Here is a 27574-nt window from a genome sequence, read left to right as displayed (position 1 = left end):
ATTTGTATTTCTCCTGGACAAAAATTTAACGAGTTAACAGTAACTTAATTGAGTTGGGACCTTAACAGTAAATGGTATGTCAAACAAAGGCACGATTTCCTACAGAATTCCTTAGGTGGCTCTGTTAAACAATGCTCCAGTTTGACAATGCAAGGATATATAATCATCTTCTGTTTTATTGTCAAGTGTTTGATATTTTTTCTTGATATCTGTATACAAATGAAATACATACTCATTATGAAAAATTTGAACCACATAAAAGCTTAAAGCAAAAATCCACTCTTCTGCCACTTACACATAACCATTATTGGCATTTTATATTTATTCTTCTAGAATTTTTTCTATGTCCAAAGAGATTGTAAATATTTATAGGAATCTTATGGTTTGCCTTGTTTTTTTAAAAAGCAATACAAATACATTTTCTGTAGTATATTGTAACCTATTTTCTTTTACTATATCATGAACAGATATCCATGTCAAGAAATAGAGGACTTGGGTTCTGGAGTACTAAGGCAGATTCAATATACATATATGATTTTGTTCCTCTTGAAACCCTAACAAAACTGCAGATGAAGAGTGAGGGCCCATGTGAATAAGGAAAACAGGAGAGGAGACAAGAACAACAACATTTTGGAAGCTTGCAAATAGATGGACTAACTTAGCAGATCAGAGACAGCTTTGAATCCTAAGCCAATAGTAGAGAATGCTGAAAAAAAAAAATCTGATTTACACCAGAGGATTCAAACTTGGCAGTACTAGGTAGCTCTGAGCTGGGTTAAGAGGGGGGCTAAAATAAGGAAGACCGAGTAAAGATTCTGCAGAAGTACATAGATCACTAAATCTCTTCTCCTACTTCACACTTCTGAGTGACTGTCCCTGCCCATCCCAAACAAAAGCCTGAACATTTATTTCCTAAATACAGATTTCTCAACCCTGACACTGTTGATATTTTGGACAAGATAATTTTTTGTAGTGGAGGGTTTTCCTGTAGACGGTTCACAGCATCCCTGCCTTCTACTTGCTACATGTCAGGAGTACCTAACCCTCTATACCCAGCCAAAAAGTCTCCAGATAGAGCCAAATGTTCCCTGGGTGGCAAAATCACACCTGATGGAGACCCACTGTTCTAGACATAGTAAACCAGAGGGTTTCTCGGCCAATTAAGTGATTAAATGCTGAGTGCAGAGACACTCAAGCTCTTTTTCCAATTCAGTATTCAGAACTTAGATGCCAGATCTTTTCCTCTAGGTAACAAATTGACATCCTCTTGTCTGGGTACTCTGACTCACCCACGTAAAAGATCTAAAAACATGGACATTGTGAGCTTTCCCAACAAATAACCCCCTTGACCACCCTTCGCTAAGCTTGTCGTAGAGAAGCCCCGTGCCATGCATTCAGACCTTCCAGTCAGTGTTTAGTCCCTCATTATTAATCATGAACAGGGAGTCCAGGATTACCAGACAGAAGAGGCAAGTCTCTAAAGTGGAAGATAATGACCAAAACAAATTTACAGGAAAAACTTAGCATTAGCAACTATGAAGGAAGAAAAAAACACCAAAAAAGTTTTTTAAAAAATCCTCAGAAATTCCAAGTTTATGAACAACCACATTCTCTTCTTTTGTGCAGACTGATAAGCTTTTATTTACTGCAGCATCACCCTGACTCTTATGATTCCCTACACTCTATAGTTAGTCTACCAGTTCAGCTTCTATGTTGTTTAGTTTGTGGACAGGATGACAGGATTAAGAGTGATGCTAGAACCTCCTGAATCTTCCACAGCTAATTGTGCTGTAACAAAGACAAGAAGACAGTAGGAGAAAAGACAATGATAAGCCAGGACAAAATGAAGCCACTACGTTCACAGCAAAATTAGTTTTATTTAATAATATACTAGTTTAGAACTAGGGAAACCAGATGTCTTTCTGGACAGCATCCCCTAGGTCAGGGAACCTAGCATGCCAGCAGCACCGACCAGCTGACTCTGCAGCTTGAACAGGGAGAGCTCACAGGGGTGCTTGCTTTCTTAGCACATGGACACATGGCCAGCACATGGTTTGCTGGCAGCTGTCCTGGCCATAAAGCAGGCACAGACAGAGACTAGGCTTTTTAGTGGCTCTAAAGAAGAAAGTAGGAAAATGAGAAAAGGAGAGGCTCCAGTGAGAATAGAAAATAGGGCATAGGATTTTTGTTTTGCTTTGGTTTTGTTTTTAGGTAAGAAGCAGCTGAGGAAATTCCTTCCATAAACTATTCAGTGGATACTGTTTTGCAGCCTAAGGGAGATGTTAACAGAGAATGTGTCATGAAATATATCACCCTGCGTGCAAGGTTTAGGGGGAGAAAGAGGGAGGGGAGTAGATGGTTTCAGAGTCCTGATGTAAAGGAGTAAAAGGGTTGAGTTTTACTGTCTGAATTGTTCTAGTCAGACTGTGCATCAGATGAGCATCCTGATTCAGAACATGTGGTGACCATTAGTTGGGCCAATCTGAATGCTCCTCAACTAACCTCACTTCACCTCACCCAGAGGTCATAAGGCTGTGGCCCAGCCTAATATATTCCACTTACATTGCTTTTTCTTAGAGATAAAAAAATAGATTTTCTTTGTATTTTTTATATTATTTTTAATTTCAAAATAAATTACATGGATACCTTGTATAAGGCTTAATTTGGGGATTTAATGTGCCCATCACTAGAATAGTGTTTACTGTTCCCCATAGGTGAGCTTTTACCCCTCACATCCTTCCACTCCCCCATTCTTGACTTCCAATGTCCTTTATATTTCTTCGTGCTCATATGTGCCCACTGTTTAATTTCCAGTTATTAGAGAGCACATGTGCAATGGTCTGTAGTTCCATCTAAGTCGCTGCAATTACATTGCTTTTGATAAGCCTTAAAACACATTGGTGTCTGGCTTATCATTCTATGCCAGGTTTCCCAACAGGCCACTAGTGAATTTTGAACGGTCACTTTATCCGTCCTTGGAAAGCCAGCTCCTTCCTACAAGCACCTCACCTCCAAGGTCAGTCAGTAGTACTGTGACCTCATTGTACTCAGCACTAAAATGCCAAGGAAGGGTGGAGGAAAAAAGCTGGTTGCTGTGGGTCCAGCTCAAAGCCCTGAGCAGTGCTCAAGGCCCTGTCATTTAACACTGTCATCTTTGACCTCATGATGTTGAAGTGAGGGAGGACTTAGTAATGGTTAAAAAGAAAGAAAAGGGGGCGGCGCCTGTGGCTCAGTCGGTAGGGCGCTGGCCCCATATACCGAGGGTGGCGGGTTCAAACCCGGCCCCGTCTGAACTGCAACCAAAAAATAGCTGGGCATTGTGGCGGGCGCCTGTAGTCCCAGCTACTCGGGAGGCTGAGGCAAGAGAATCGCTTAAGCCCAGGAGTTGGAGGTTGCTGTGAGCTGTGTGATGCCACGGCACTATACCAAGAGCCATAAAGTGAGATTCTGTCTCTACAAAAAAAAAAAAAAAAGAAAAGAAAAGAAAGAAAAGGGAGGAGGGAAATGAGAAAAATCAAAGTGAATCCCTTAACAATAATGAAAAAATGTTTCTATAGTGCACCCTAGAGGGAGATAAGAAAGCTAAAACAAACCCACGCTTTAGAATCACATTTCTGTAGGTTCACTGAGCACTGGTTCCCAGCTTGTCTGCTGAGACAGAATGCACTTATAGGCAACAAGTCACATGAAACAGATACTTATATGTTGGTAGCAAGGCACAGGACTTGTCAAGAGCCAGTTCCCTAAGGCTCCTGAAAGCTGCTGGAGGTGGATCAAGTCTCAGCTGTGCATGGTCCCCTTCACCACAGCTGAGGGACTCTGGCAAGTAGCCCACCTTGGATTTTATAGCCTGGAGTCCATAAAACCCAATGAGCTAAAGCACTGAAGGACATCCTGTTTCTAGGGGTTAATGGAACAGCCCAGCCAACTGTTCCAGCCAGCACCTGATCCCAAACCCCATCTCAGGATGTTGCATTCCTAGAATATTCTATAGTTATTCTTGGGAATGACAGGCTATAAAAGGGAGAAAAGTAGGTGGGTCCAAGGCCACCCAACCAACCGTCTTGCAGGTGAAATATATCTGAGAAGGTGAATGAGTTAGGTCACAAAGCCTCACTGCTCTCCCAGGAGCCCTGAGGTCCTGGGTGCAGGTATAGCTACACTACCTTGTCAGTTAAGAAGGGGATGGGAGAAAGCCCCAGGGCATGCACAGAATTTCTTTCATATTAATGTGAAAATTTACCCCAAAATTTATCATCAGAAATGTCTTCAGAGCCTTGATGGCACTGGGAGATGAGCATTAACAATAGTTTTGTTTGTTCGAATTACTCTTATTTTACAGATGGGCACATATATTACGTAAGGTGAGATTCTTGGCACATGGCTAATGTGTCAGTTATCTATTACTATATAACCAGTCACTCTAAAACTCAGTGACTTTAACAACCATCATTTTGTTTGCTCACAATTCTGTGAGCCAGCAATTTGGACTTGTCTTGGGGGATTCTTCTGATAGTGGTTGTACCCAGGGTTGCCCATGTAGCTGCAGTAATCTCTTGGCTGCATGTAGAGCTGGTTGGCCAAGGGGGCCTAGGCTACCATAGCTTCTTCTTGCTGTATGTTGTCTTATCCTCACACGGGTTAACCGAGCTTTTTCCCAGGGCAGCAATACATTTCAAGAGGGCAAAGAAGCAGCTGCGAGGCCTCTCGAGGCCTGACTTAGAAGAAGAATATGACTTTTTTGCATTCTTTTGGTCACAAGACAAGTCATAGGCTAGCCTAGATTCAAGAGGTGGGAAAACAGAGTCTACTTTTTGCTGTGAGTAGCTGCAGAGTATTTGTGGCCATTTTTAATCTACCACAGCTATATTCTTACAAATAAATAAAAAGAATAAAATAAGAAATAGCCAAATATAGCCTAATATTCAAGAAGATAATTTCCCAAGAACCTCTCTTTCTCTTGCAAATATATCCCAAATATTTTTACTATATTTGAAAGCCCTCCCAAGATTCAGAGGCTTATCAAAAAGCTAAAGAAAAATTTGGGCACCCATTTTTGGCCTAATCTTCAAAGTAAGCCATTTCTTCCTGCATATAAATTTTTATTAGTTAATATATCATGAAACCAATTGTTATTAATCCAATAGTTTACTTGGTGGCCTATTTAGATCCTTTTCTTGCTACCCATCTTTGAGGAGGTTTTCTTTTCTTGGGATCATTACTAGTGCTAGTGAAATTACTTGACTTCCAAGACAATCAAAGCACTAACAGTGGGGAAAAACAACAGCACAATTCAGCAAACATGAAAGACAACAGTCAAGCTTTCTTTTGTGTAAAGAGCTCTTACTTCAAAAACAAAAAGCAGATCCCATAGATTAATGATAAAAGAGATGAATAATCATAATTATAACTATTATTATTGATTGGGTGCTTACTATATGCTAGTCACTAGTTCCATACATTATCTCATTTAATCCTATGGCAAATCTTGGGTAAGTACTTTATAAAGGGTAAACCGAAGTTCACAAAATTTAAGCAACTTGTCTCTTGTCACACAACTAGATAGTGGCAGAGCTGGGATTCAAAATAGATAAAATACTATTAGTAATCAATGTGGAAAAAGATTTGACATAATAAATCTAAGTCAAAACATTATTTGAAGTACCATTTATGACCTTCCAAATTATGTAATTTTAATGGTAATATCCAGTGAGTGGCCAGGGTTCAGTGAAACCAGTTCTTATGTTGCAGATGGCATGATAGGTGAGTATGATCCTTTTGTTAAACAATGTGAAAATATGTAAATAAGAGCTACAAAAATAGTCATACTCTGTCTTGATCTGTTTTCTGTTGCTTATGACAGAAGACCTGATTTATAAGAAATAAAATGTGTTCTGGAGGCTGGAAAGTTCAAAGTTGAGGGGGAGCACCTGGTGAGAGCATCCTTGCTGGCGAGGACTCTGCAGAGTCCTGGGGTGGCACAGGGCATCAAATGGCCAGAGAGTCAAGTATGTTTCTAAGGCAGTTCAGGCTTCTCTTCTTCTTATAAAGCCACCAGTTCCACTCCCATGATAACCCAGCAGACCATTAACCTCTTAATCAGTTAATCCTTCCCTTCATGAAGGCTGCCCTTGTGATGCAACCACCTCTTAAAAGCTCTACCTCTCAGTACTGCCACACTGGGGACTAAGTTTCAACATGAATTTTGGAGGGGACAAACATTCAAAGCATGGCATACCCCATTAACTACACCTTCTGAAATCTATTGTAAGGGAAACAATTCAAAATCTGGAGAAGACTACATTCATGAACACAATCATCAAAATGTTATTTAAATAGTAAAAACTTGAAAGTAACTGAAATGACCAGAAATATAAGAATGGTAAACTGTGTCTATTAAATCAAACATTTTATAACTACTAAAGATTATAAGTATGATGACGGTGAAGTAGTATGGAAATGCCTTAGTAAAAACAAGAAAAGCAGAATGCAAGCTGGGCATGGTAGTGCCTGCCTAGTGGGAGGCTACTTGGGAGGCTGAGGTGCCCAGGAGTTTGCAGCCGGCCTGGGCAATCTGGCAAAACTCTGTCTCTTAAAAAAAAAAACAGGGCGGCGCCTGTGGCTCAGTCGGTAAGGCGCTGGCCCCATATACTGAGGGTGACGGGTTCAAACCCGGCCCCGGCCGAACTGCAACCAAAAAATAGCCGGGCGTTGTGGCGGGTGCCTGTCGTCCCAGCTACTCAGGAGGCTGAGGCAAGAGAATCACTTAAGCCCAGGAGTTGGAGGTTGCTGTGAGCTGTGTGATGCCACGGCACTCTACTGAGGGCCATAAAGTGAGACTCTGTCTCTACAAAAAAAAAATAAAAAAACCTGTAGGATACAAAATTAATTTAATTACTATATATACAATTCTGTTAATGGGGGGCTAGGAATGGAGAAAGTAAGAAATACTTCAGAATATTACAAGTAGTTATGTTAATTAAAGTGATGAATTTGTTTTCCTTTGCTATTTTTGCCAATTTTTTTTTGGTAATGTGCTTATATTATTTCTAAAATATAAAATAACTTCATTTAAGAAATAGACCAAAACCTTTTTTTTTCAGAGAATCAAAGGTAGTTGCGTGGGGAGTAACATAATCCCTGTGCTGGGAGCACAACCCTGTAGCTGGTAGTGAGAATGCAGCCAAGCCATCTCCATCCCTGGTTCCCAGCCCTCGATCCATAAATCCCAACAATGTCACCTCAGTTTTTGAACATCTCTAGGAATTGTCAGGCCCCCTTTCAGCTTTCCCAGTATCAAACCAAACCTACCACTCTGAGCTCCACCTGCCCTGGTCTTTCCGTCCCCTAATTGTCCTTCATTTCCTCTACAAGTCTGAGAGCTCCTTTCCCTTGATGACAACAGATCCTCAGAGACCCACTTAGTACGACAGAAATGTCTGAAGAATTTTTTTTGAGAACGATTTGCAATGTTGAACCTTGGTCCTGAGCATGTTCTGGAATTTGGACATGATTAGACAATGACAACATCTATTTTCCCAAACTGAAAAAGTATACATTTCAAACTGAAGGGCTTCACTGCACAATTCTCTTAACTTTATGTTAAAAACAAGAGCCCAGTCTCATGACGTATGTATTTTAGAATGTTCAAACATTTAAAATAAGAAATTAAATCCAGTTGAAAAAGAATTCCTTTAGGGAGAGTAATCTAATTGATTCTGTACCAAGTCTCAGCTCAGCTATAAATTCTAAAGCTAAACCCTGAGTAAGTGAAATAATCTTACTTGAATTGCCTCCCCAGGACATGTGGGAAAACCTGTGAGATGTTGGAACCCTGGCAGAATTTCTCAGAAAGGGATTCATGAGTCTCTGTGGCTTCTTCTCTTCCTTCTCCCCTGCTTCTAAACATCTGTCTTACCTACTTATCCTTTCCAGGTTACTCCTTGTTTCTTACATACAATCCATCAGAGATGTCTAGACTCCTCATAGGAATCTGATCCTGTCTGCAGGTTAACTTCAGGGGATATGTATTTTGTAGTTTTGAGACACAAACATATGTTTCTAAATTGATGGTGCTTTGGAGGGGATTTTACATTTAAAGGCAAATCCCAGCTCAATAGCATTTCATGAGCTGCTCATATTGGTGTGACAGGCATTACTAAAGAAATTTTGATGAAGCTTCCCATCCAAACCAGAGGACTCCTAAAAGAAAATAACAGCAAAATCACAAAGTCTATTGGCGCCACTTGAGGCAGACATTTTATTGTTCTGACATTATTTGGAAACAGTTAAACTACTAACTTTAACTACAAACCCATCATGGGAAAGCTGGGTGAAAAAATCTGCAAGTATCCTGATTTCTGTTGATAGGAACTGAATGATTGTGTCCTCCAAAAATTCCTATGCTGAAACCCTAACTCCCAGTGTGACACTGTTAGGAAGTGGGGCCTTTGAGAGGTAAACAGGTGTAGAAGAGGTGATGAGGGTGAACCTTTCATGATGAGGCTTTGTCCTTGTAAGAAGAGGAAGAGGCAAGAACTCTCCCTGCCATGTGAGAATATAGGGAGAAGGCAGAGGCAGACTCTGCATACGAGGAGGAGGGATGCCACCAAATCCCTCACCAAACACCAGATCTGCAGGTATCTTGATGTTGATCTTGGACCTCCCAGCCTCCAGAACTGTGAGAAATAAATGTTTGATGTTTAAGCTGCACAGTCCATATTATGTTACTATAATGGCCTGAACTGACTAAGGTATTGTTCTTACCTGAGATGGTGTTTATTTGAATAACCAATACTGTGTGTTCTGGCTGTGTGTTCAGATTACTGACTCAGGGATAGAGATGTTATCAGCAAAATGCCATTACCTGCACATTTTGGATATCTCTGGTTGTGTCCTGCTTACTGACCAAATGCTTCAGGCCCTTCAGATAGGCTGCAAACAACTCCGGATCCTTAAGATGCAATACTGCGGACGTATTTCCAAGTATGTACCTGAATATAAAAGTAGTTTTCAATTACTTTTCTGAGTAATATGTATGTGGCCATGGCATTAGTGGTTTTCAGTGTTAGGAAGTTTCATTCAACTTTTTTGCCTAATTGAAGTCAACATTTTGAGTTGAACCAAAGGATGCTCTCTTCTAAAATGATCTTTGTGGTTCATGTCCCCTTTCCAGTAGCCCTTCTACTTTATGCACCTAACCTTCCTAGACCAAGTAGGTGTCCAACACCTTACCTCTGCTCCCTGTAACATTACCTCTAGCTCTTCCTCCACTCATCTCTCATACTATAGTCTATTTAGTCATCCTCCCTAGAGGTTAAGAAAATAATCTGATTAAACTCAAATTAAGTTCACAGTTAAGTTTTTCCCTCTTCACTGAGGGCAAAAATGTACCAGCATTTTAACTGACCTGCTAAAGTAGCCTGTGAAATACTTAACATGAGAATCCTTGACTATTCCCTAAAGGTCAGGCTCTATTTTACAGGCTAGGAAAACTGATACTAAGAATTAAGATTATAAACTAATATTAAGAATTAATGTGGTCTAAGCTTATAGATTTCACAGAGAAACTTTCTTAGTTAAATAGCCATGGCATGAGCTGAACCATGAGCTCTGGTCACTTGAGGAATGAGGAAGAAAATGCTTTCGGATCCAAGGCTATATGCTAAAAGAAAGAAAGAAATGGAAAAAGAAGGGAAAAAAAGGGTGAAAAAAATTACTTGTGAAACAGCAACTCTTACTGACCCCAGGCCTGTAGGGAGAAAGGCAGCCAACTAAAGCTGGGTCAGAGACAAGGGGCAGGTCCTTGAAAATGTTTGAAGACCCTTTGTGATAGGTCTGCAGATAACTCTCATGTGAATATTATTAATCTTGTTTAAAGAACAAAACCATGAAATCAGACCTAGGAGTCTCTGCCAAACTCATTAAACAGCCAACTTTGGGCAAGGTGACAGTGAATCAGTGAACGAATAACGTTTTATTCCAAAGAGTTTAGCATCTAGCCTTTTGATTGCATTTTTGCCAATCACTATTTATGGGAGGTAACATTATTGAACTTCTAAAAGTGGGATTTTAGACAAAATGAATGGAGACTTTCTGGCATGGTCTCTCTGAACTTAATCATGGTATGATGCTATGGTTTGAATATTCTCCAAGCCCACATGTTGGAATCTTAATCCTCAATGCAACAGTGTTGAGAAGTGGGGCCTTTAAGAGATTATTAGGTGACAAAGGCTCTGTCCTCATGAATGGATTAAAGCCATTATTATGGAATTAGATTAGTTGTTGCACTGGTAGGTTCATGATAAAAGGATGAGCTTGGCCCCCTTCTGTTCCCACCACCTTGGTTTCCACAGTGGGATGATGCAGCAAGAAGGCCCTGGCCAGTTTCTGGCACCTTGGTATTAGACTTCTTAGCCTCCAGAACTTTCAGAAATAAATTTCTTTTTAAATTACTCCGTCTATGGTATTCTGTTACAGCAACACGTGGACTGAGACACGTGGGATGCTGAGGTGTGATTAGTGTGATATCTGGTCAAGGAGATCCATGATACCCAGAAATATCCAATCCTACCTTTGACTACTCAGTCCTTTTGCTAGGCTGCTCAATAAAAACTATGCAAAGAAAACCAACAAGGCAAAGTAAGAATTTGCTCCTAGCTGATGTTTGTCCCCAAACCTCAGTGCAAAACTTGAATTAACGAGCAGGGTGTGTGAATAATCCTCCTGTTAAAGCCAGGACAGCCAAAAGGCCTGTTTGTCTTCTGTTAAGAAGCCTACCTCAAAAGTAGGTAGAGACTTGGCTCTAATGGCTAGTGGGGGCTGAGTTGGTCTGCACATCTATTTGTCTAAAGAGGCCACACCACCACCTTTTAATCTCCCCAGAGTCTCCACACCTGCTCAGCTCCAGCAGGAAATAGGCCTAGAATCCTTTGACTCTTTGTTTAGCAATGGAAAGGATAGTTCTTACTACAGAATGGCTTGGAAAGTCCCAGTGTTTGGACTGGTAAGACTCCAGAAACATCTATCTTTACATCCAACATCTAGGAGAGGGTGCAGCTTATCAATAAGGGGGCTCCTGAGATACCTGGGCCTCTAAACTTTCATTAGAGAAGTGGCAAGTCCTAGCCACATGCAGCTCTTTGGGGGTATCTCAAGGGGCTGTAGACCAGCATCCTTCATGGAGTTGGAGTGATCATTGTAGGTGGACCTATCAAAACTCAAGCCCTCAAAGATCTCAGTCCCTTAACTATGTTCACCGTCTATGTAGGGCTAATTTGGTTCCCTCAATTGCAGTGGTTTTGTCTTGTCTGGGTAAAATGGAACCTTTAACCTCTGGGATAAGGGAGATTTTTCTTGCTTGGAAAGAGGCTCAAAAACTTTGACTCCCAAAGCAATGGACTGTACACATCTGATTCCATTTTGAACATGAAAACTTTGTATGATGCAACCCTTAAAATCCAATTACAGCTTCACAAGAAACTGATGTATAAATTCCTTCATACTCAATGGAATCAGAAAATATACCAGCTTTGCTAATCAAAGAAGTCTGCTCAGCCCATGCTACCTGAACCAGAAGAGCAGCAAACTTTGGGTCAATGAGCAAATTGGCTGTAGCTCCTTTGCAAGATAAGATATATCTGTCATTCTGTCAACCCGAGAGTCTGCAGGGCTCCCAGGAAGTGACCCCAGAAACCCCTATGGACATGCAATAAAGTCTCCTTTATTTTAAGGAGGAATAAGTAAGATCTATGATCATAAAACATGACATGAAAATCTGCCTGTAAAGGAAGCAGTTGTGAGACAGCCACTCAACTTAGGGTGCTCGTTGACAGAAAGCAAGAAAGATAGTGCCATGGGAGAAAGGGTAGGAGACAGGAGAGAGACCCCCACACGGCCTCTATGACCCAAGAGGGCCTAAAGAACCTAGGAGAAGCTGAAGAAGAATTAATTCTATAGTTAGCAAAAAGTAAAGGAAACTTTCTGATATTTTGTGTCTGAAGCCCCAAACTTTCATCCCTCGAGAGCCCAGTAGAGAAAGTCTTAGTCTTAGAAAGCTCTCTATTTCAGAGCCTCAAATAACAGTATAAAGCTGCTTTGAAGGCCTTCTTTAGCAATTGCCAGAAGCATAAACTCAGGCAGTTCCTATTGCCCAGGTACCCTGAAATGTCTGTGTTGCTGGCAAATAAAATTCTTGTCAGAGTTCTTCTCTCCAGCTCATGGGAAGCGTCAACACTTTCTGATCTGGGGCTGCTGACTTTTACTGTTACTAGTGTGAATGCATGATGCTATTTGACAATTATTATTTGGCATATACTGTGCTAAATCCTATTTTACATATATTATATAATCCTCACAAATACTCTACCACCATAAAAATGGATGAGGAGACTGGTGCCTCATCCTAAATAACATGCCCAAAGTCACAAATCAGAGGCAGAACATGCCACAAATACCTAGATCTTAATCATTACTATGATGCTTTTTTGTCTGTAGATTCTTTCTTTTTTTTTTTTTTTGGCCAGGGCTGGGTTTGAACCCGCCACCTCTGGCATATGGGACTGGTGCCCCACTCCTTGAGCCACAGGCGCCGCCCTGTCTGTAGATTCTTGACTTCTTTTAAAGTGCTGACATCAAAGAGATGTGGTCAATGAGGGGAGACACGTGCTGTTGTGCTGCTGGGTACTAGCAATCGTTGTGGTGGCTCCAGCACTCCCCTTCTTTGTCTACACAGGAATTAGAAGGAAATATGAGGGCAATTAGTGCTGCTACAGAGTTAACCTGGAATCCCTTCTCACTTACCAAAAACAAAAACCACACACTTCAGTACAGCATTATCATTAACCACCCAATATGATATTTAACAAATATTTGTGACCTATCATATTTGAAAATCACTGATCTACTGATCACTGTATCTATACGATACAAAGAAACCTCTCACTGGGTGAAATGAGTAATGATGACCCACCACCATTACTCCTTTCTTAAAGCATAGACTGGTTCAATTCCTGAATCATTTCATACAAGGTTTTGCAGTCACTTAGTCCAAGGCAGAAGGGAACATATTCAAAAGATTCCACACAGAGGTTCCTAAGCATATATTTACTTTTTTTTTTTTTTTTAATTTCAGGTTAATGTGAGGGTATAAACAATCAGGTTACAATATTTGAATCTGTTAGGCAGAGTCCATCTTGTAGTTGTGTCCCACACCCAAAAGGTGTGCCATATATCCCTATATTGTGCCCACTAAGTGGGAGCACCCCAAGTCCCTCCTCCATTGTTCTCCTCCATTCCCCTCCATTGTTCCCCTCCCCCAACTTGAATAGAATTAAGGTTTTCTCCTATGTGGGCATGAATTAGATCATCTACTGGCTTCATATTAGTATTGAGTTCATTGGATATTTGCTTTTCCCTGCCTGTGATACTTTACTAAGAAGAATGTGTTTCAACTCCACCCAGGTTAATACAAAAGATGTGAAGTTGCCATCTTTTTGGTGGCTGAATAGTATTTCATGGTATGCATATACTTAATCCATTCTTGAGTTTATGGGCAGTTAGGTTGTTTCCATGCTTTGGCGATTGTAAATTTAGCTGTGATAAAAAACCTAGTACAAATGTCCTTATGATAAAATGATACTAGGAATGTAATGCCTAGTAATGAGATCAAATGGGAGGTCTAATTTGAATTTTTTGAGGATTCTCCATACTTCTTTTCAAAGAGGTTGTATTAGTTTGCAGTCCCACCAACAGTGTCAAAGTGTCCCTCTCTCTCCACATCTGCATCAGCATCTGTAACTCTGGGAATTTCTGATGTGGGTCATTCTCACTGGGATTAGGTGATATTTCAGGGATATATTTTCTTTTCAGTACTTCCTAGTTCCTATGTGTCGACCATACTAGAGCAAGAAGCTATTAAAAACAGAGACAGAGAGAGAGGGAGAGGGAGAGATATCTGTCTGTTTCTGGAAGGAGCATTTAGTTTCTATATTTTCAAATTACCTCATACTTTTCAGAATTTTATAGCTATATAGCTAATGTACCCTGGCTTGTCGTGGAGGAGTCAACATCCCCATCTTTCTTTTTATAGCTACATAGGATACTGTGATAAAGAACTCTGAAAAACTTATTGGCAGTCTCCATGCTGATCTGTTCTCTTGGCAAGGTGCTGAGTCTTAGTCCATGTGAGGATGACAAAGGTCCTGGTGAGGCAGCGAGGACAGTGAGTTCAGGGGCTAAGGGTTCTCTGAAGGTTAGGGAAGTAGAATAGGGGACAGTCCACACGAGCATTCAAATGCTTCTAAAATTAATCCTAGCTTTTCCCCAGGACAGATTGAGATTTTCAGTTTTTCATCCAAGACCACCCTTGCTATGAAATCATGTAGGACTAAAATAGGCCCTAGAGACACACCAGACTGGAGGATGCCTTAGCCTTCCAGCACTTGAGCATGGGATTGGGGGAGGGTCTGAGACCTGATCCTTTGCTCCCCTCTAGTCAGTCAGCATCTCTTCTAGTGCTCAGGGACCCACTGATGTTTAGTTTCACTGAAGCTGATTGTGGCTGTGATGGAGCACAGTGCTCACCACCAAGAGCTACTGTAAGGGGGGCAGAGGACAAAGGAATAAGCCAATTTAAGAAATGTACACACTGGTCGGGTGCAGTGGCTCACACCTGTAATCCGAGCACTGGGGGAGGCCGAGACAAGTGGACTGCCTGAGCTTAGGAGTTCCAGACCAGCCTGAGCAAGAGTGAACTCATCTCTAAAAAATAGCCAGGCATTGTGGTGGGTACCTATAGTCCCAGCTACTTGGGAGGCTAAGGCAAGAGGATCACTTGAGCCCAGGAGTTTGAGGTTGCTGTGAGCTATGATGCCATGGCACCTACCTACGGTGAAAAAGTGAGACTCTTTCTCAAAAAAGAAAAAAAAAAAAGGCACATGCCATTGGGCATGATTCTGTCCCATCACATCACATTCAATGAGTAGTCCACCTATTCACTCCCTATTTTTCTTATCTATACTGAGAAGTCAACATCCCCATTTTTGTTTTTCTTGTTATCTTCTCAAATCTTATTTGCCAATTGGTTTTTATATCACAATTACCACCTAATGTACCCTGGCTTGTCACAGACTGGGGAACCGACCAAAGGATGTAGTGTTATACATGCCCAAACTTAGCATTCCCTTCTTATCAGTTAACTGTTGCTGTTCTGAAGCTAAGGGTAAGATACACTTTGGTCAACTGGTATGTGCAAATCTTTTATTTCCTAAAATAATTATTCTTTTTTCCTATAGGTCAAGATCATTGTTGCTGTAAACTGTAGGACTCTTGTGCTAGTCAATGTCAGTGGCATGTAATCAGTCAGTATGTGCGTGTCAGAGCTCTCTGTTTGAGAGTAAGGTGCTGGAAATAGGAATATGAGAATGCCTCCTCTCGACCAGCAAAGCCGCAGAAGCCCCCAGAGTTAAAGGACTTTCTTTCTTGGAGTGAGCTGATGAAACCTCTTGTTCTGGCTGTTAATGCTAGTTTTCAGGGAGATAAAAAGAAATGGAATATACCCTTAAATAACTTACTACTTTCTTAAACAAAAGGAAAATAACAAATTTTAAAATTACAAATAATGCCACAAAACTATGTATTAGAAAGAAATTAATTCTATGATTAACTTCCTATAGATGTTCAGAGGAGGAAGAGATTGGGTTTGAGTCTTTACAAAAGAGCTTGGGTTGTTTGGAGCTTTGAAAGGTAGATAATGTTTAGACTCATAGAGATGGGGTGAGGGGTAAGTCATAGTGGAGCTGTGTTGCCTATGATAGTATTTTACCCATATGAAGCTGATGGTGCCAATGCTTTATGCCTCATAATCTGTCAACACTTTGTATTATGTTGTGGTAAGTCCTGGGGGGGCGGGAAGGGGGTTCTTCAGAAAACACCTTGAAAGATATGGTAATCTCAACTCCAAAGAACTGAAAAGGGAGAAATATCATCAGGAGAAGAATACAGGGGAAGCAGATGATATATGCCTATTATTTTTGTTTAATGGTTGATGTTCTATGTATAGTTAGAGGAAACACAAAGATTATTATATAAGAAGTTTAAAATGTAGGATAGCACAAAAAAAGATTTATAAAACTAACAGAATGCCAAATATTATCTTTGACCATAAACTTACCATTTTTAAATTTGAGAATAAATATTTCTCAAAAGAGAAGAAACTTGTTTGCCAAGTTTTAGTCCATCGGGATTGGTGGCTCCAAATTAGTATGGAAATTAGCATTTGACAATTGCTTTTACTCAAATTGTTCTTTAAGCTTGTAGAAGTTTTGTGTGAGAGCAAATACATAAGACAAAAAACAATGTGGTAAGAGAATTAGCTGGGGTTTGGTTATCTCCCTGTTGATTCTGATCATTTCAATACATCTAAGATTTCACTGAAGTGAAATAGCATTTTAGACTGATATATCTCTGCTTTTTCCAATTTCATTGCCTTACCTGAACACATATGGCCATTTAGAACAAACTTAACTCCAAGTGCATGGCAATGCCACCTCCATATCAATGACTCAGACGTTTGTAGTTCATAACTCACTATAACAAAGAGCAGTTGTGGGGAAAGTCATCCCTTCCTGGGTAAACATCATAGTTACTCATTTCTAATCCAGAAGACGTACCTAGTTATTCATTTCTTTTTAGTACTTGTCTTGTGATTTGGAGTACTGTCCTAAAAAAGGAAGTTCTGTCTTCAGAATGGCTTTATTTTCAAGTTAGATAAACTTTTTTCCTGGTATCTTCTTTGCTTCTTATTTCTTCCTAAGAAAACTATCATAGCATTTTTGGTTATGGGCACCTTTAAGTCACAAACCTTCTCCTCAGAAAAAAATGCACATTTATAGACAAAACTGTACGAACTTCCAGGGAGTTCATAGACCTCCCTGAAGTTCATCCATGTTCACAGCTCCTGCCCTGGTGCCTGGTCAGTCTTCAGGGGTTGGTTGGTTGGGTCACTCCCTCATCAAAGAAAAGAGCGATTCCAGGCAGGGGGCTTTCTCAAAAGCAGCGTAAAGTGGAGTGACCTCAGTGTGCCCACTCATGGCCACATGCAGTTTCCTTACCCAGTCACTGTGCCTGTTAATCTCCAAACTGGCTGAATCAGAGAGCTACTTAGGCTTTGGGACCTTACTTATTTGCACAATTTCTCACATCCTCTTAGCAAGACAAGAGACCCCTGAAGTGAATTTGACTTGAGACAATGAGTTCTCCAGCTCCAAATTTGGTCTAGTTTGAAAATTCTGAACTAGGGATTACTTGTGCAATTCGCTAATGCTAATCACTGTTATTACAGGGAGGCAGCTCAGAAAATGTCATCTGTAGTTCAGCAGCAAGAATATAGCTCTAATGACCCTCCTAGCTGGTTTGGATATGACAGTGAAGGCAAGTCTCTTACGGTGAATCAGGAAATGACACCACCTCAAGACACCATAGACATGACAGTGAAAAAGTCCACACTCAATAATGAAGAGAAAGAAGTATGATCTTCAACCTCAAGCAGGAAGAACGAAAAATCTAGAAGTTGGCATCTTTTTCTTCTTGTGATGCAAGTATTTTCATTAGCTGGATCTCAATAACAATATAAACAGGCAACAAGTCATCTTCTGATTCTTATCCCACCTACATATATTTCTCACATTGTTAGTTCTTCTGTCTAAATCATCTTTATTAAAAAAAGAAGTCAAATCAAGCACTATACTGTGATGTAAATTTTCTACCTAAATTTAACTTAATCAAACCAAAAGTTTCCATGAGCTTATCAAATCTAAGTTATAAGCCTGTCAAACAACATTGGTAAATGTGACTTTTTTGAGAAGGAATTTAGAAGCTTGTCTTTAGAAAGCAAAAAGAAAGCATACATGGCTCCAAGTCATCTTGGCTATAAGTCAAAGAGTTTGAGCCAGGATGATGACATAAGGATCTGTGAAGCTTTATTATAGGGAATATAAACATATATTTTCAAAGGAAACAGGGCTTTCTTGTCATTTCCAGACATTTAACAAAAGAGATTTAACTGTGTATTGACCCTGAATTCATGTCAACATTTGACTTAACAGTGAGGGGAAAATTAAATAGAAACAGGAACTATCTGTAAATAGAAAGACATCTGTAATGTCTCAGAAATATCTCTTTTTAATCAAATTTGCACTATGGAGGGATTTTAAAACTATGCTATAACAAAAAAGATATTCCCTCAATTTTATGCTAGGAGGTATAGGCTATTAGTTGCTTATCTATTTTTTAAAAATAAGCCTTCAACTATAGATTTTTTTAATCATTATTTGATATTATGTAACACTGATGTTGACAAGTATCCAAGACAAAGTACAACCCTATCCTAACTGCCACAATCAAGCTGTGTCAGTAATATTAGATCAGTCTTTTAACCTTTCACTTACTTGGGGCCAATCCATTTTTGTATTTTACAAATTTGAAATAAGTATAAAAACTTAAGGTGTATGAAAGTAAGGGCTGTACAAAGTATCATTATACAGTACTTTGTATTAGCTGAATACTTTTATTTATTATTATTATTTTTTTTTTTTTTTGTAGTTTTTGGCTGGGGCCAGGTTTCAACCCGCCACCTCTGGTATATGGGGCCAGTGCCATACTCCTTTGAGCCACAGGCGCCACCCTGCTGAATGCTTTTAACATAATTAGGTCTAGGTCCAGCGCGGTGGCTCATGCCTATAATCCTAGCATTTGGGGAGGCCGAGGCAGGTGGTTTGCCAGGGGTTCAAGACCAGCCTGAGCAAGAGTAAGACCCTGTCTCCAAAACTAGCCAGGCACTGTGATGGGCAGCTGTAGTTCCAACTACTTGGGAGGCTGAGGCAAGAAGATCACTTGAGCCCAAGAGTTTGAGGTTGCTGTGAGCTGTGATGCCACAGCATTCTACTGAGGGTGACAAAGTAAGACTGTGTCTCAAAAAATATATATATAGTAATAGTTCTCTCCCCTCTTAGGTTCATTTTGAAAGTTTAAACAAGGTAATATCATGTAGGTCTGGAAAGGTTCCTGGGAGTGGACATGCAGGCAGGGGAATCAGTTAGTAGAAAGTTTTAAGACCTAAGCCAAGAGATTTAAGATGACTGTTCAAATAGTTAAAATAATTTTTAATTAAATTTGGAGATTTCTGGGAGCTGCATAGAAGTTGGCTTCAGAAGTCTGTCTGCAAGTGTCTCATGTATACCACTGGAGAGGCCTGTAAAAGAGGCAACTGCTTTCTAAAGGAATAATGTCTGTAGAGGGAAGAAGAGCTAAGGAGCACACGCCCTATTCCGCTCTCCAGAAACCCAGCAGGCTGCTTTACTGTCAGAGGTGTGCTCTAAAACTCTCTGAGCAACATCTTCTTTTAAACAAAAATGAGAAACACATTCATTCATTCTGGGGAGAATTTTGTAGCTACATCAATAAAAGGAGTAGGTTTTAGAAAAAGTGAGCTATGAGGGGAGGCCCAGAAGTGGACAGGAAGAGAAATCCCCAAGTTCTCAGTGCAGAGTACTCAAAATACCAAAGATATTACTTAGGTCTTCACTTGTCAGTATCTGTATACATGAGTCTGTGTCTAAGAGTAAAATACGGCAGCTTTTCCTTTCTCTTTGGGATTTACTGAGATTCAAATAAGTACAGTTCCACTAATAACTTTAAAAATAGTTGACTGCTGCTAAGCTCATGATCTTTAGGACTGTAGTTGGCTAATTTCATCAATTTTATTTTTAGTCATGAAAATATTCATATTATTGCATGAGGGTAAAAAAAAGACTATAAAAATTGTCTCATTGCTTCACAGTTTTCTCTATTTAATAGTATAACAACCATATCACAACCATACCAAATATATAATATGTGAGTATCTTTCGAACTTGCACACATTCTTATTTCATGAAGGATGAGCAAAGCCTACTTTTTGTTTCATAAATATGTAAAAACAACTCTAAAGAAATGGAATATTAACAAAAAAGAAACTATTACAAATCACAATATTGGAAAGACTTTTTAAAAATCAGTGTTTAAGAATTGATTTTATAGGCTGGGTGCAATGGCTCACACCTATAATCCTAGCACTCTGGGAGGCCAAGGTGGGTGGATTGCCTGAGCTCACGAGTTCGAGACCAGCCTGAGCCAGAGCGAGACCTCATCTCTTAAGAAAATAGCTGGGCATTGTGTTGGGGTGCCTGTAGTCCCAGCTACTTGGGAGGCTGAGGCAAAGAGAATTGCTTGAGCTCAAGAGTTAGAGGTTGTTGTGAGGTATGATGCCATGGCACGCTACCGAAGGCAATAAAGTGAGACTGTGTCTCAAAAAAAAAAAAGAATTGATTTTATATTAATCATAAAAATCATAATCCAATAGATAGGTGTATTCAGTATTATATAATAAATGTTATGTATTTATATATGTGTGTGTATATATATATATATATATATATATATATTTATAAAAACATCTTACAGTGCCTTTTAGGGCATCAGCCTTAATCCATTTTTATGTTTGTTTGCTTGATTCATGAGTCCTAAAATGCAAACTTGCATAAAGTTACACCAATATATATAATGTTGTATATATTTATATATAATAAAGTTAGCAATGAAATTTATAAAGTAAGTGTATATAGTATACCATTATAAAAGTGAAATCTATCTTCATACATTGGGCAGTAAAATAGATGAAGGTTTCTTTCCCCCAATGAGATATTTCTGAATTACACAAAAGATATTAAGAATCAGTAGCAACTGCTTCATATTTACAAGTTTTTTATTCACAGCTTAAAGTTACATTGGTGACATAATGGGTATAAAGCAGGAAACCTGTCACATGAGCACAAAGAATTCTAACATAACTCCTCCCTCCTATCCCCCCACACCGATGCCTTTGTATAATCTCTCCTTGAATGGGAGTAGAAATTATAAATATGATGATGTAAAGAGATATCACTCCCCAAATTATGTTACATTATATGGCAAAACAATGATTATCTGGAAGGGCCTGACCAAGTCAGACCTTTAAAGGCAGAGATTTCTCCAGCTGCTTACAGAAGTAGTCAGATATTCAAAGCATGAGAAGAACTGAATGTTATTATTGCTACTTGAAGATATAGGTGGCCTCTAGAAGGTTAGACTGATTGCTGGCTGATGGCCAGCAAGAAAATGGAGAGTTCAGTCATATCCAGTCACAAAGAACTGAATTTTGCAAATTAAATGAATGACTTTGGAAGCAAATTTTTCCTCAAAGCCTCCAGAGCTCCACCTGGCCAACACGTAATTCCAGCCTTGTGATACCCTGAGCAGAGAACCTAATCATGTTAGGCTCTTGACCTACAGAACTATGTGGTAAGTGGGTATTATTTTATGCCATTAAATTTGTGGTGATTTGTTATAGAGCAATAGAAAAGGAATACAATAGCTAAGTACAAATTTTGAAAAAGCCCTTCTGAAACAATTAACCAGTATTCATTCTTATTTTGTTATTATCAACATTTATATGAACAGTAGACCTTGCATTTTTGTCATCAAAGATCTGCTAATTATTGTTAAAAATCATAAATACAACTCGAACCAGACTTAGTCCTGCAGTTTCAGGGACTGAAACCAGCTTTGCTTTCTAAAACTTACAGTGCCTTTTGGGGCATCAGCCTTAATCCATTTTTCATGTTTGTTTGCTTGATTCATGAGTCCTAAAATGCAAAATTGCATAAAGTTACACCAAGAGCAATATTTGACCACCTACATCCCAACAGTACATCTCTAAAACCCAGAAACCTTAGAATGCCAAAAATGTTTTGTTTTTTTTTTTGTAGAGACAGAATCTCACTTTATGGCCCTCCGTAGAGTGCCGTGGCCTCACACAAATCACAGCAACCTCCACCTCCTGGGCTTAAGCGATTCTCTTGCCTCAGCCTCCCTAGCTGGGACTACAGGTGCCTGCCACAACGCCCAGCTATTTTTTGGTTGCAGTTCAGCCAGGGCCGGGTTTGAACCTGCCACCCTCGGTATATGGGGCCGGTGCCTTACCGACTGAGCCACAGGCACCGCCCCAGAACGCCAAAAATCTTAGTATAGATAGTTGGAGTTGGGAAAGAGTTACAAAGGGGTTATCTGGGCTTGCCCCTCCTTTCATTTGCTCAGCTCTACTCTGAGAGGGAAGCTACTCTGTTTTTTATTGGTATAGGATGAGTATCTCTTACTTGAATTGCTTGGGACCAGAATTGTTTTGGATTTCAGATTGACTTGGATTGTAGAATATTTGCAGAATACATACCACTTGAGCATCCCTCATCTGAAAATCCAAAATCTGAAATATTCCAATAAGCATTTCCTTTGAGTGGTCATGTTGGCATTCAAAAAGTTTTGGGTTTTGGAGCCTTACAGGATTTTCAGAATAGAGATTCTCAACCTATACAATTTTTTAATGAAGGTTTAAAAAAGATTTATTGAAGCATAGCTGACAAAATATGTCTTTAAAGTATACACTGTAGTAAGTTTTGATATATGTAAAAATCTATGAACCATGTCCTCTGTCAAGATAGTGAATATATCATCATGCCCAAAAGCTTCTTTGTACCCATTGTAATCTTTTCCTCATTCCCCTCCCTGCCTATTGCCCTCCGACCCCTAACCCCTAGCAATCACTAATCCATTTTGTATCACTATGGATTCATTGCATTTTCCAAAATTTTATATAAATGAAATCATAAATTATGTACTCTTTTTCTAATCTATCTTCTTGCTATAGGGATCAAGGGAAAACTTGCCCTTCACCCTCTGAAGATTTCCTGGAAAAATCAACTCATAAAAGACAATTGGAGAAAAGGCATACAATTTTTTTTTTTTTTTTTGAGACAGTTTCATTTTGTCACCCTCAGTAGAGTGCCATAGTATCGTAGTTCACAGCAACCTCAAACTCTTGGGTTCAAGTGATTTTCTTGCCTCAGCATCTTAACTAGATGGGACCACAGAAACCCACCAGAATGTCCAGGTATTTTTAGAGACAGGGTCTCACTCTTGCTCAGATTGGTCTTGAACTTCCAAGTCAAGCGATCCACCCTCCTTTGCCTCCTAGAGTGCTAGGATGGTATAGAAATGTAATGAACGTGCACACAGGGAGAACCACAGAGTGAATACCCAACTCCCCAGTGAGGTGCAGAAGCTTACATACCATATCTTGAGGTCATAGAAAGAATGGAGGCTCAAAGTATAGCCAAAAGCAGGAGATGGTGTCACCACAGGTTATGATAGCAAGACAGATTATGGAAAGGAGGGAAAAGACTTGCTAACAGAGCAAGCAAGCAAGTCTTGTGTAGATCTGAGGTCCCCAACCCTGGGCCATACTGGTTCATGGCCCATTAGGAACCAGGCTTCTCAGTAGGAGGTAAGTGGTGGACCAGCAAGGAAGCTTCACCTGTATTTATAGCAGCTCTCCATCACTGGCATCACCACCTGAGCTCCGCCTCCTGTCACAGCAGCAGCAGCATGAGATTCTCATAGGAGCATTGGATCCTACTATAAGCTGTGCACATGAGGGACCTAGGTTGCTCTTCCTTATAAGAATCTAATGCCTAATGATCTGAGGTGGAGCTGAGGTGGTGATGCTAGCACTGGGGAGCTTCTGCAAGTACAGATTATCATTGGCAGAGAGGTTTGACTGCACAAAGACCATAGGAACTCAATTGCTTGCAGACTCATATCAAAACTACCCCCACCCCTCCCTATCTGTGGAACAACTGTCTCCTTGAAACCAGTCCCTGGTGCCAAAAAGGTTGGGAACTACTGATGTAGATGAAAGCTTCTAGGTAGCAGCTCACAGAGAGAGCTGTCAATGTTTCTCTCAGGCCTTGAAGGGTGTCAGACTCTCAGTCAGTCTTTCTTAGATCAGGACAAGGAAAGACATAGCAGCATCAATGCAGAATTTTCTACAGATATACATTTTTCCCACAAAAGACAGCTTTGCAAGACTAGTTCTGTTTGTGGGCTCTTTGACAGCCATTTCAAAATGCATCAAAGAAATATGTTTTGTGGTAAAATATTTTCTTTTCTTTCATTTTATTTAGCATAATTATTTTGAGGTTCATCCACATTGTACATGTGTCAAGTGGTTTCCTCACACACGTGTGGACTGGTACTTTACTGGATGCTCGTGAGCACCCCAAGACCGCCTTTGTACTGTCCCTCCTCTCTGTGAACTCTGGGCAGCCCGGGTCTCCCCAGGAGCTCAGCTCAAACTCCCCATTCAGGGGTCTGTTGGGCTCTGCCTGTGTGACGACTCCTTGCCCTGCTGCCTAGAAACTCTTTAAAGGAAATAGTCTTTGGCAATCAGAGCTCACCTCTTCCTAGCCCTGTGCGTCTGTGTTCTCTGTTAATCAAGGTAATTAAGTTGTTAGATCTCTGGAACTCCACTGCAGTTCTGGATTTAAGAAATCTGAACTGAGGAGGGTTGTTGCCATTCATCATAGACATTTTCCTTGTTGAGTCCAAGCACACAAATGAGAGAATGATCCTCTTCTCAAGTCTAGTTTTTCCTTTGTAGTACTATGTGATAGTCTTAGCTGAAGGAAAGGTGCTTTTCTAATGCAAATTCTTTTAAGGATTCTTGCCTTTCCTTTTCTTTCTGAGCCATAATCCTGTACCATCTGGAGCTCACTGTATCTTACTCAGAACACAGCTGAGTACTCAATGACTCCCTCTGGGGTTTTACCTCTTTCTCTTGCTGTATTTTCAGTATCATCACAACCTCACTTATTAGCTTTGATTAACTGGTTAAAAGCTCTTGCTCTAGTTGGTAAATCCTTGTGTTAGAAACTTCTTGTTCTTCTAACTCTTCATCAAGAAGGGGTTCAGTTCTGTGCCTGTGCTGTATTTGGTAAGTCAGGATTTTGAGGTACCTTGCATCCAATAATTTTTCTGTAATACAGAATTTCTTTTTCTAGTATGAGACAGAACAGTGACCTAGGGCCGCCAAGCAAGGCAAAAAAGGAAAATCTTCAGTCCTTTCAGGGGAAGTTCCAGGCACTCCACTAGCCTAGAAAAGTGAAAGGGCAACCTGATGAGAACAATGGGCTTCCCAGGGAGTCAAGTCAAGGGGCCTTTTGCTTTCCTATGGGAACTAAAAGGTGAGCCTCTTAACATGAGTTCTTGAATTGTTTTCCAGAGCCCTCATGGGATGGAAAATACAGATGAGGGGAAACTGAAAAATTGAACTGCAACCACCATTCTTTGTTCTAAATTTCCCCAACAGCCTGCCCCACCCATCTTAACTTTCCTTTCTGCTAATCCAAGAATTTGTTAACCCACCTAGAACCCATAAGTCCCCCATTTCAGGATATCATGCCTTTTAAACTGGGCCAATGTCTACATTCCATGTGTTGATTTACAATTTTGCCAGCCTTTCAAAACCCTGGGGGTTGTAAGCCACTGGGGAGTTTGGGTCTCAAGCATCAGCTTGGTGCCAAGCAATAAAGATGCCTTTTTATCCTGCACTAACTCTGGCTTCAGTCTCTGGCTTTACTGCACCAGGTGAGCAAACCCCAGATGGGTTTGGTAATAATAATTCAAGTAAGTGTGGATGATCATGCCACTGCACTCTAGCCTGAGTGACACAGCAAGACCTTGTCTCAAAAAGCCTCAAACCCCAAAAAACCATGGAGGAAAGAACTAGAAATCCTGAACTCTCTCTTGTTACTCTTTTTCCTTTTTTACACCATTTAGCTCCAATAACTAAGCACCAGTAACAGTAAAGCTTTTCTAAATATCTGAGATCACTTCCTTAATGTATTATTCGTCACCTCCCCAATTGAGCATTTCTTGTGCATAGAGTGAGAAGCTTATCCACCCGTTTCCTTCAGCAGCAACAAGGCCAAGCATGTGCTGCTACTCCTGACAAAATGAACACACAAGCAATTTCAGCTTGCAGACAAACCTCAAAAGGCAGAACTGTTTATAAAATTCCATTTAGGTTCCTTGAAAATAGCTTTCTCTATCTTATCAATAAGTAATTTACTGAAAGCTCTTTGTACTGTGGCATAAATCTGTGGGGACTCTTAATTTGACAAGTTTATAAAATCCTTTCTACAAAAATCTTGCAACATATATTGCAATGTGAGGTTCAAGAAACCTTGTCCCTTATTTTCTTTTGCCACTGAACATCAGATAATGTTTCTTTGACTGAGATATGAGAAAATGACCAATCTATTCCTTTCATTACCTGAGAGGAAAGGTTACCTAAGGACATGGGTTTAACTCTGTAATTTGCTCCCTAAATCCCTGTCCAAATCTACCCAAACATATGAATCTCTACTTCTCTCTATTTAACCCAGAATGTACCTTCTCTAATCAGCACTATCTATCAACAAAGGTAGGACTCCAGGGAGTAATTTGCAGAATTTAATTCTCTTGTGTAAAAAAAGGATTAAAAAAATAGGATGAAAAGCCTTCTTGATAAAGTGAACTTCCTGCCTCCTTCCCTACTCCCTCTTTTAACCTGATAACAAGAGGGGGTTATAAATAAAAGCTTTAGTTACATCTGGTTCAGAGGGTACTTCTGCTGCTGTCTTATTAGCAGCAGATGAAGTTTCAGTGCAGCAGTTTGTAGGATTCCTTCTGTAAAAGCACAAACAGCACTGACCACCCACTATGGCATGTACCATGCTAAGTATTTTGAGGATGTTCAAAAGATGTACAGATGTGTCAAATGCCCTCACAAAGCTCATTAGGAAATCACATGCTTATGAATCAACATGAAAATAATTACTCTGAAATTTTATTATTTTTAACACAAACATTTCATAAACAAAATCTCTAATACCACATAGGACTTCCAGGACAAAATATTTTAATTTTGTCAATATTCCTTAACTAGTCTTCTCTTAACAAAAGTATAACCCAAGATGTCTTGACAAGAATCTTTACTGGCAAGAAAATATTTCTGAGCTGGTTTTAGTGGTGCCAGTCCACTGATTTTTCTCTGAAAAATGTGGAATAATAACAATGTCAGTAGTACTCCAGGCATTGAGCAAGTGCACAATTAACCAGTTCTTCCCAAGAAATAATCTTATATACTCTTCTACCTCAAATCTTTGCTTCTGCAATGTCTAATCCCATCAACTGCGTTTTTCACCTCAGACATTGTAGTTTTCATTTACAGAAATTCACTTTTGGTCTTTTTATATCTTCCATATTTTAATGTTTTAAAAATGGAGATTACAGTTATAATAATGATTTTATTTTCCTTTTCCAACTTCTACGTCAGTTCTGAGTTGTTTCAATCAATTATTTTCTTCATTATGAGTCATGTTTCCTTGCCTCTTTGCATGTCTGACAATCTTTGGATGCTAGACATTGTGAATTTTACTTTGTTGGGTACTAGATACTTTTGTATTCCTATAAATCTTGAGCTTTGTTCAAGCATGCAGTTAAGTTGCTTGGAAATAGTTTCAGTCTTTTGTCTCTTGTCTTTTATGATTTATTAGGCAGTTTTAGAGTGTTTCTCAGCCTAGGACTAAATGTTTCCCACTACTAAGTGCTCTACCCAATGTCC

General features: G+C 39.8%; 2 protein-coding genes across 6 annotated transcripts in view; one reads left to right on the top strand and one right to left on the bottom strand.

Annotated features, from left to right (window-relative positions):
* The window catches only part of FBXL13 (F-box and leucine rich repeat protein 13), a 266364-nt gene extending 248706 nt beyond the window's left edge, over positions 1-17658 (top strand). The window contains exons 20-21 of the mRNA XM_053608560.1: positions 8822-8985; positions 17342-17658. Coding sequence (XP_053464535.1) covers positions 8822-8985; positions 17342-17531 — 354 coding nt within the window. The 3' untranslated portion in view covers positions 17532-17658. The remainder of the gene's footprint in view (positions 1-8821; positions 8986-17341) is intronic.
* The window catches only part of FAM185A (family with sequence similarity 185 member A), a 63140-nt gene continuing 48140 nt past the window's right edge, over positions 12575-27574 (bottom strand). For 2 of the 5 annotated variants that reach the window (XM_053608553.1, XM_053608555.1), the window contains exon 8: positions 26908-27001. In XM_053608553.1, the coding sequence (XP_053464528.1) occupies positions 26943-27001 (59 nt within the window). In that variant the 3' untranslated portion in view covers positions 26908-26942. Of the gene's footprint in view, positions 12726-20788; positions 21720-26907; positions 27002-27574 lie in introns of those variants that run through there. The other 3 variants (XM_053608551.1, XM_053608554.1, XM_053608552.1) reach the window with 3 other exon arrangements.

This window comes from Nycticebus coucang, chromosome 11 (genome assembly GCF_027406575.1).
Source record: "Nycticebus coucang isolate mNycCou1 chromosome 11, mNycCou1.pri, whole genome shotgun sequence".
In the NCBI taxonomy this organism is placed as follows: domain Eukaryota; kingdom Metazoa; phylum Chordata; class Mammalia; order Primates; family Lorisidae; genus Nycticebus; species Nycticebus coucang.
This window is presented reverse-complemented; position numbering and strand designations above follow the sequence as displayed.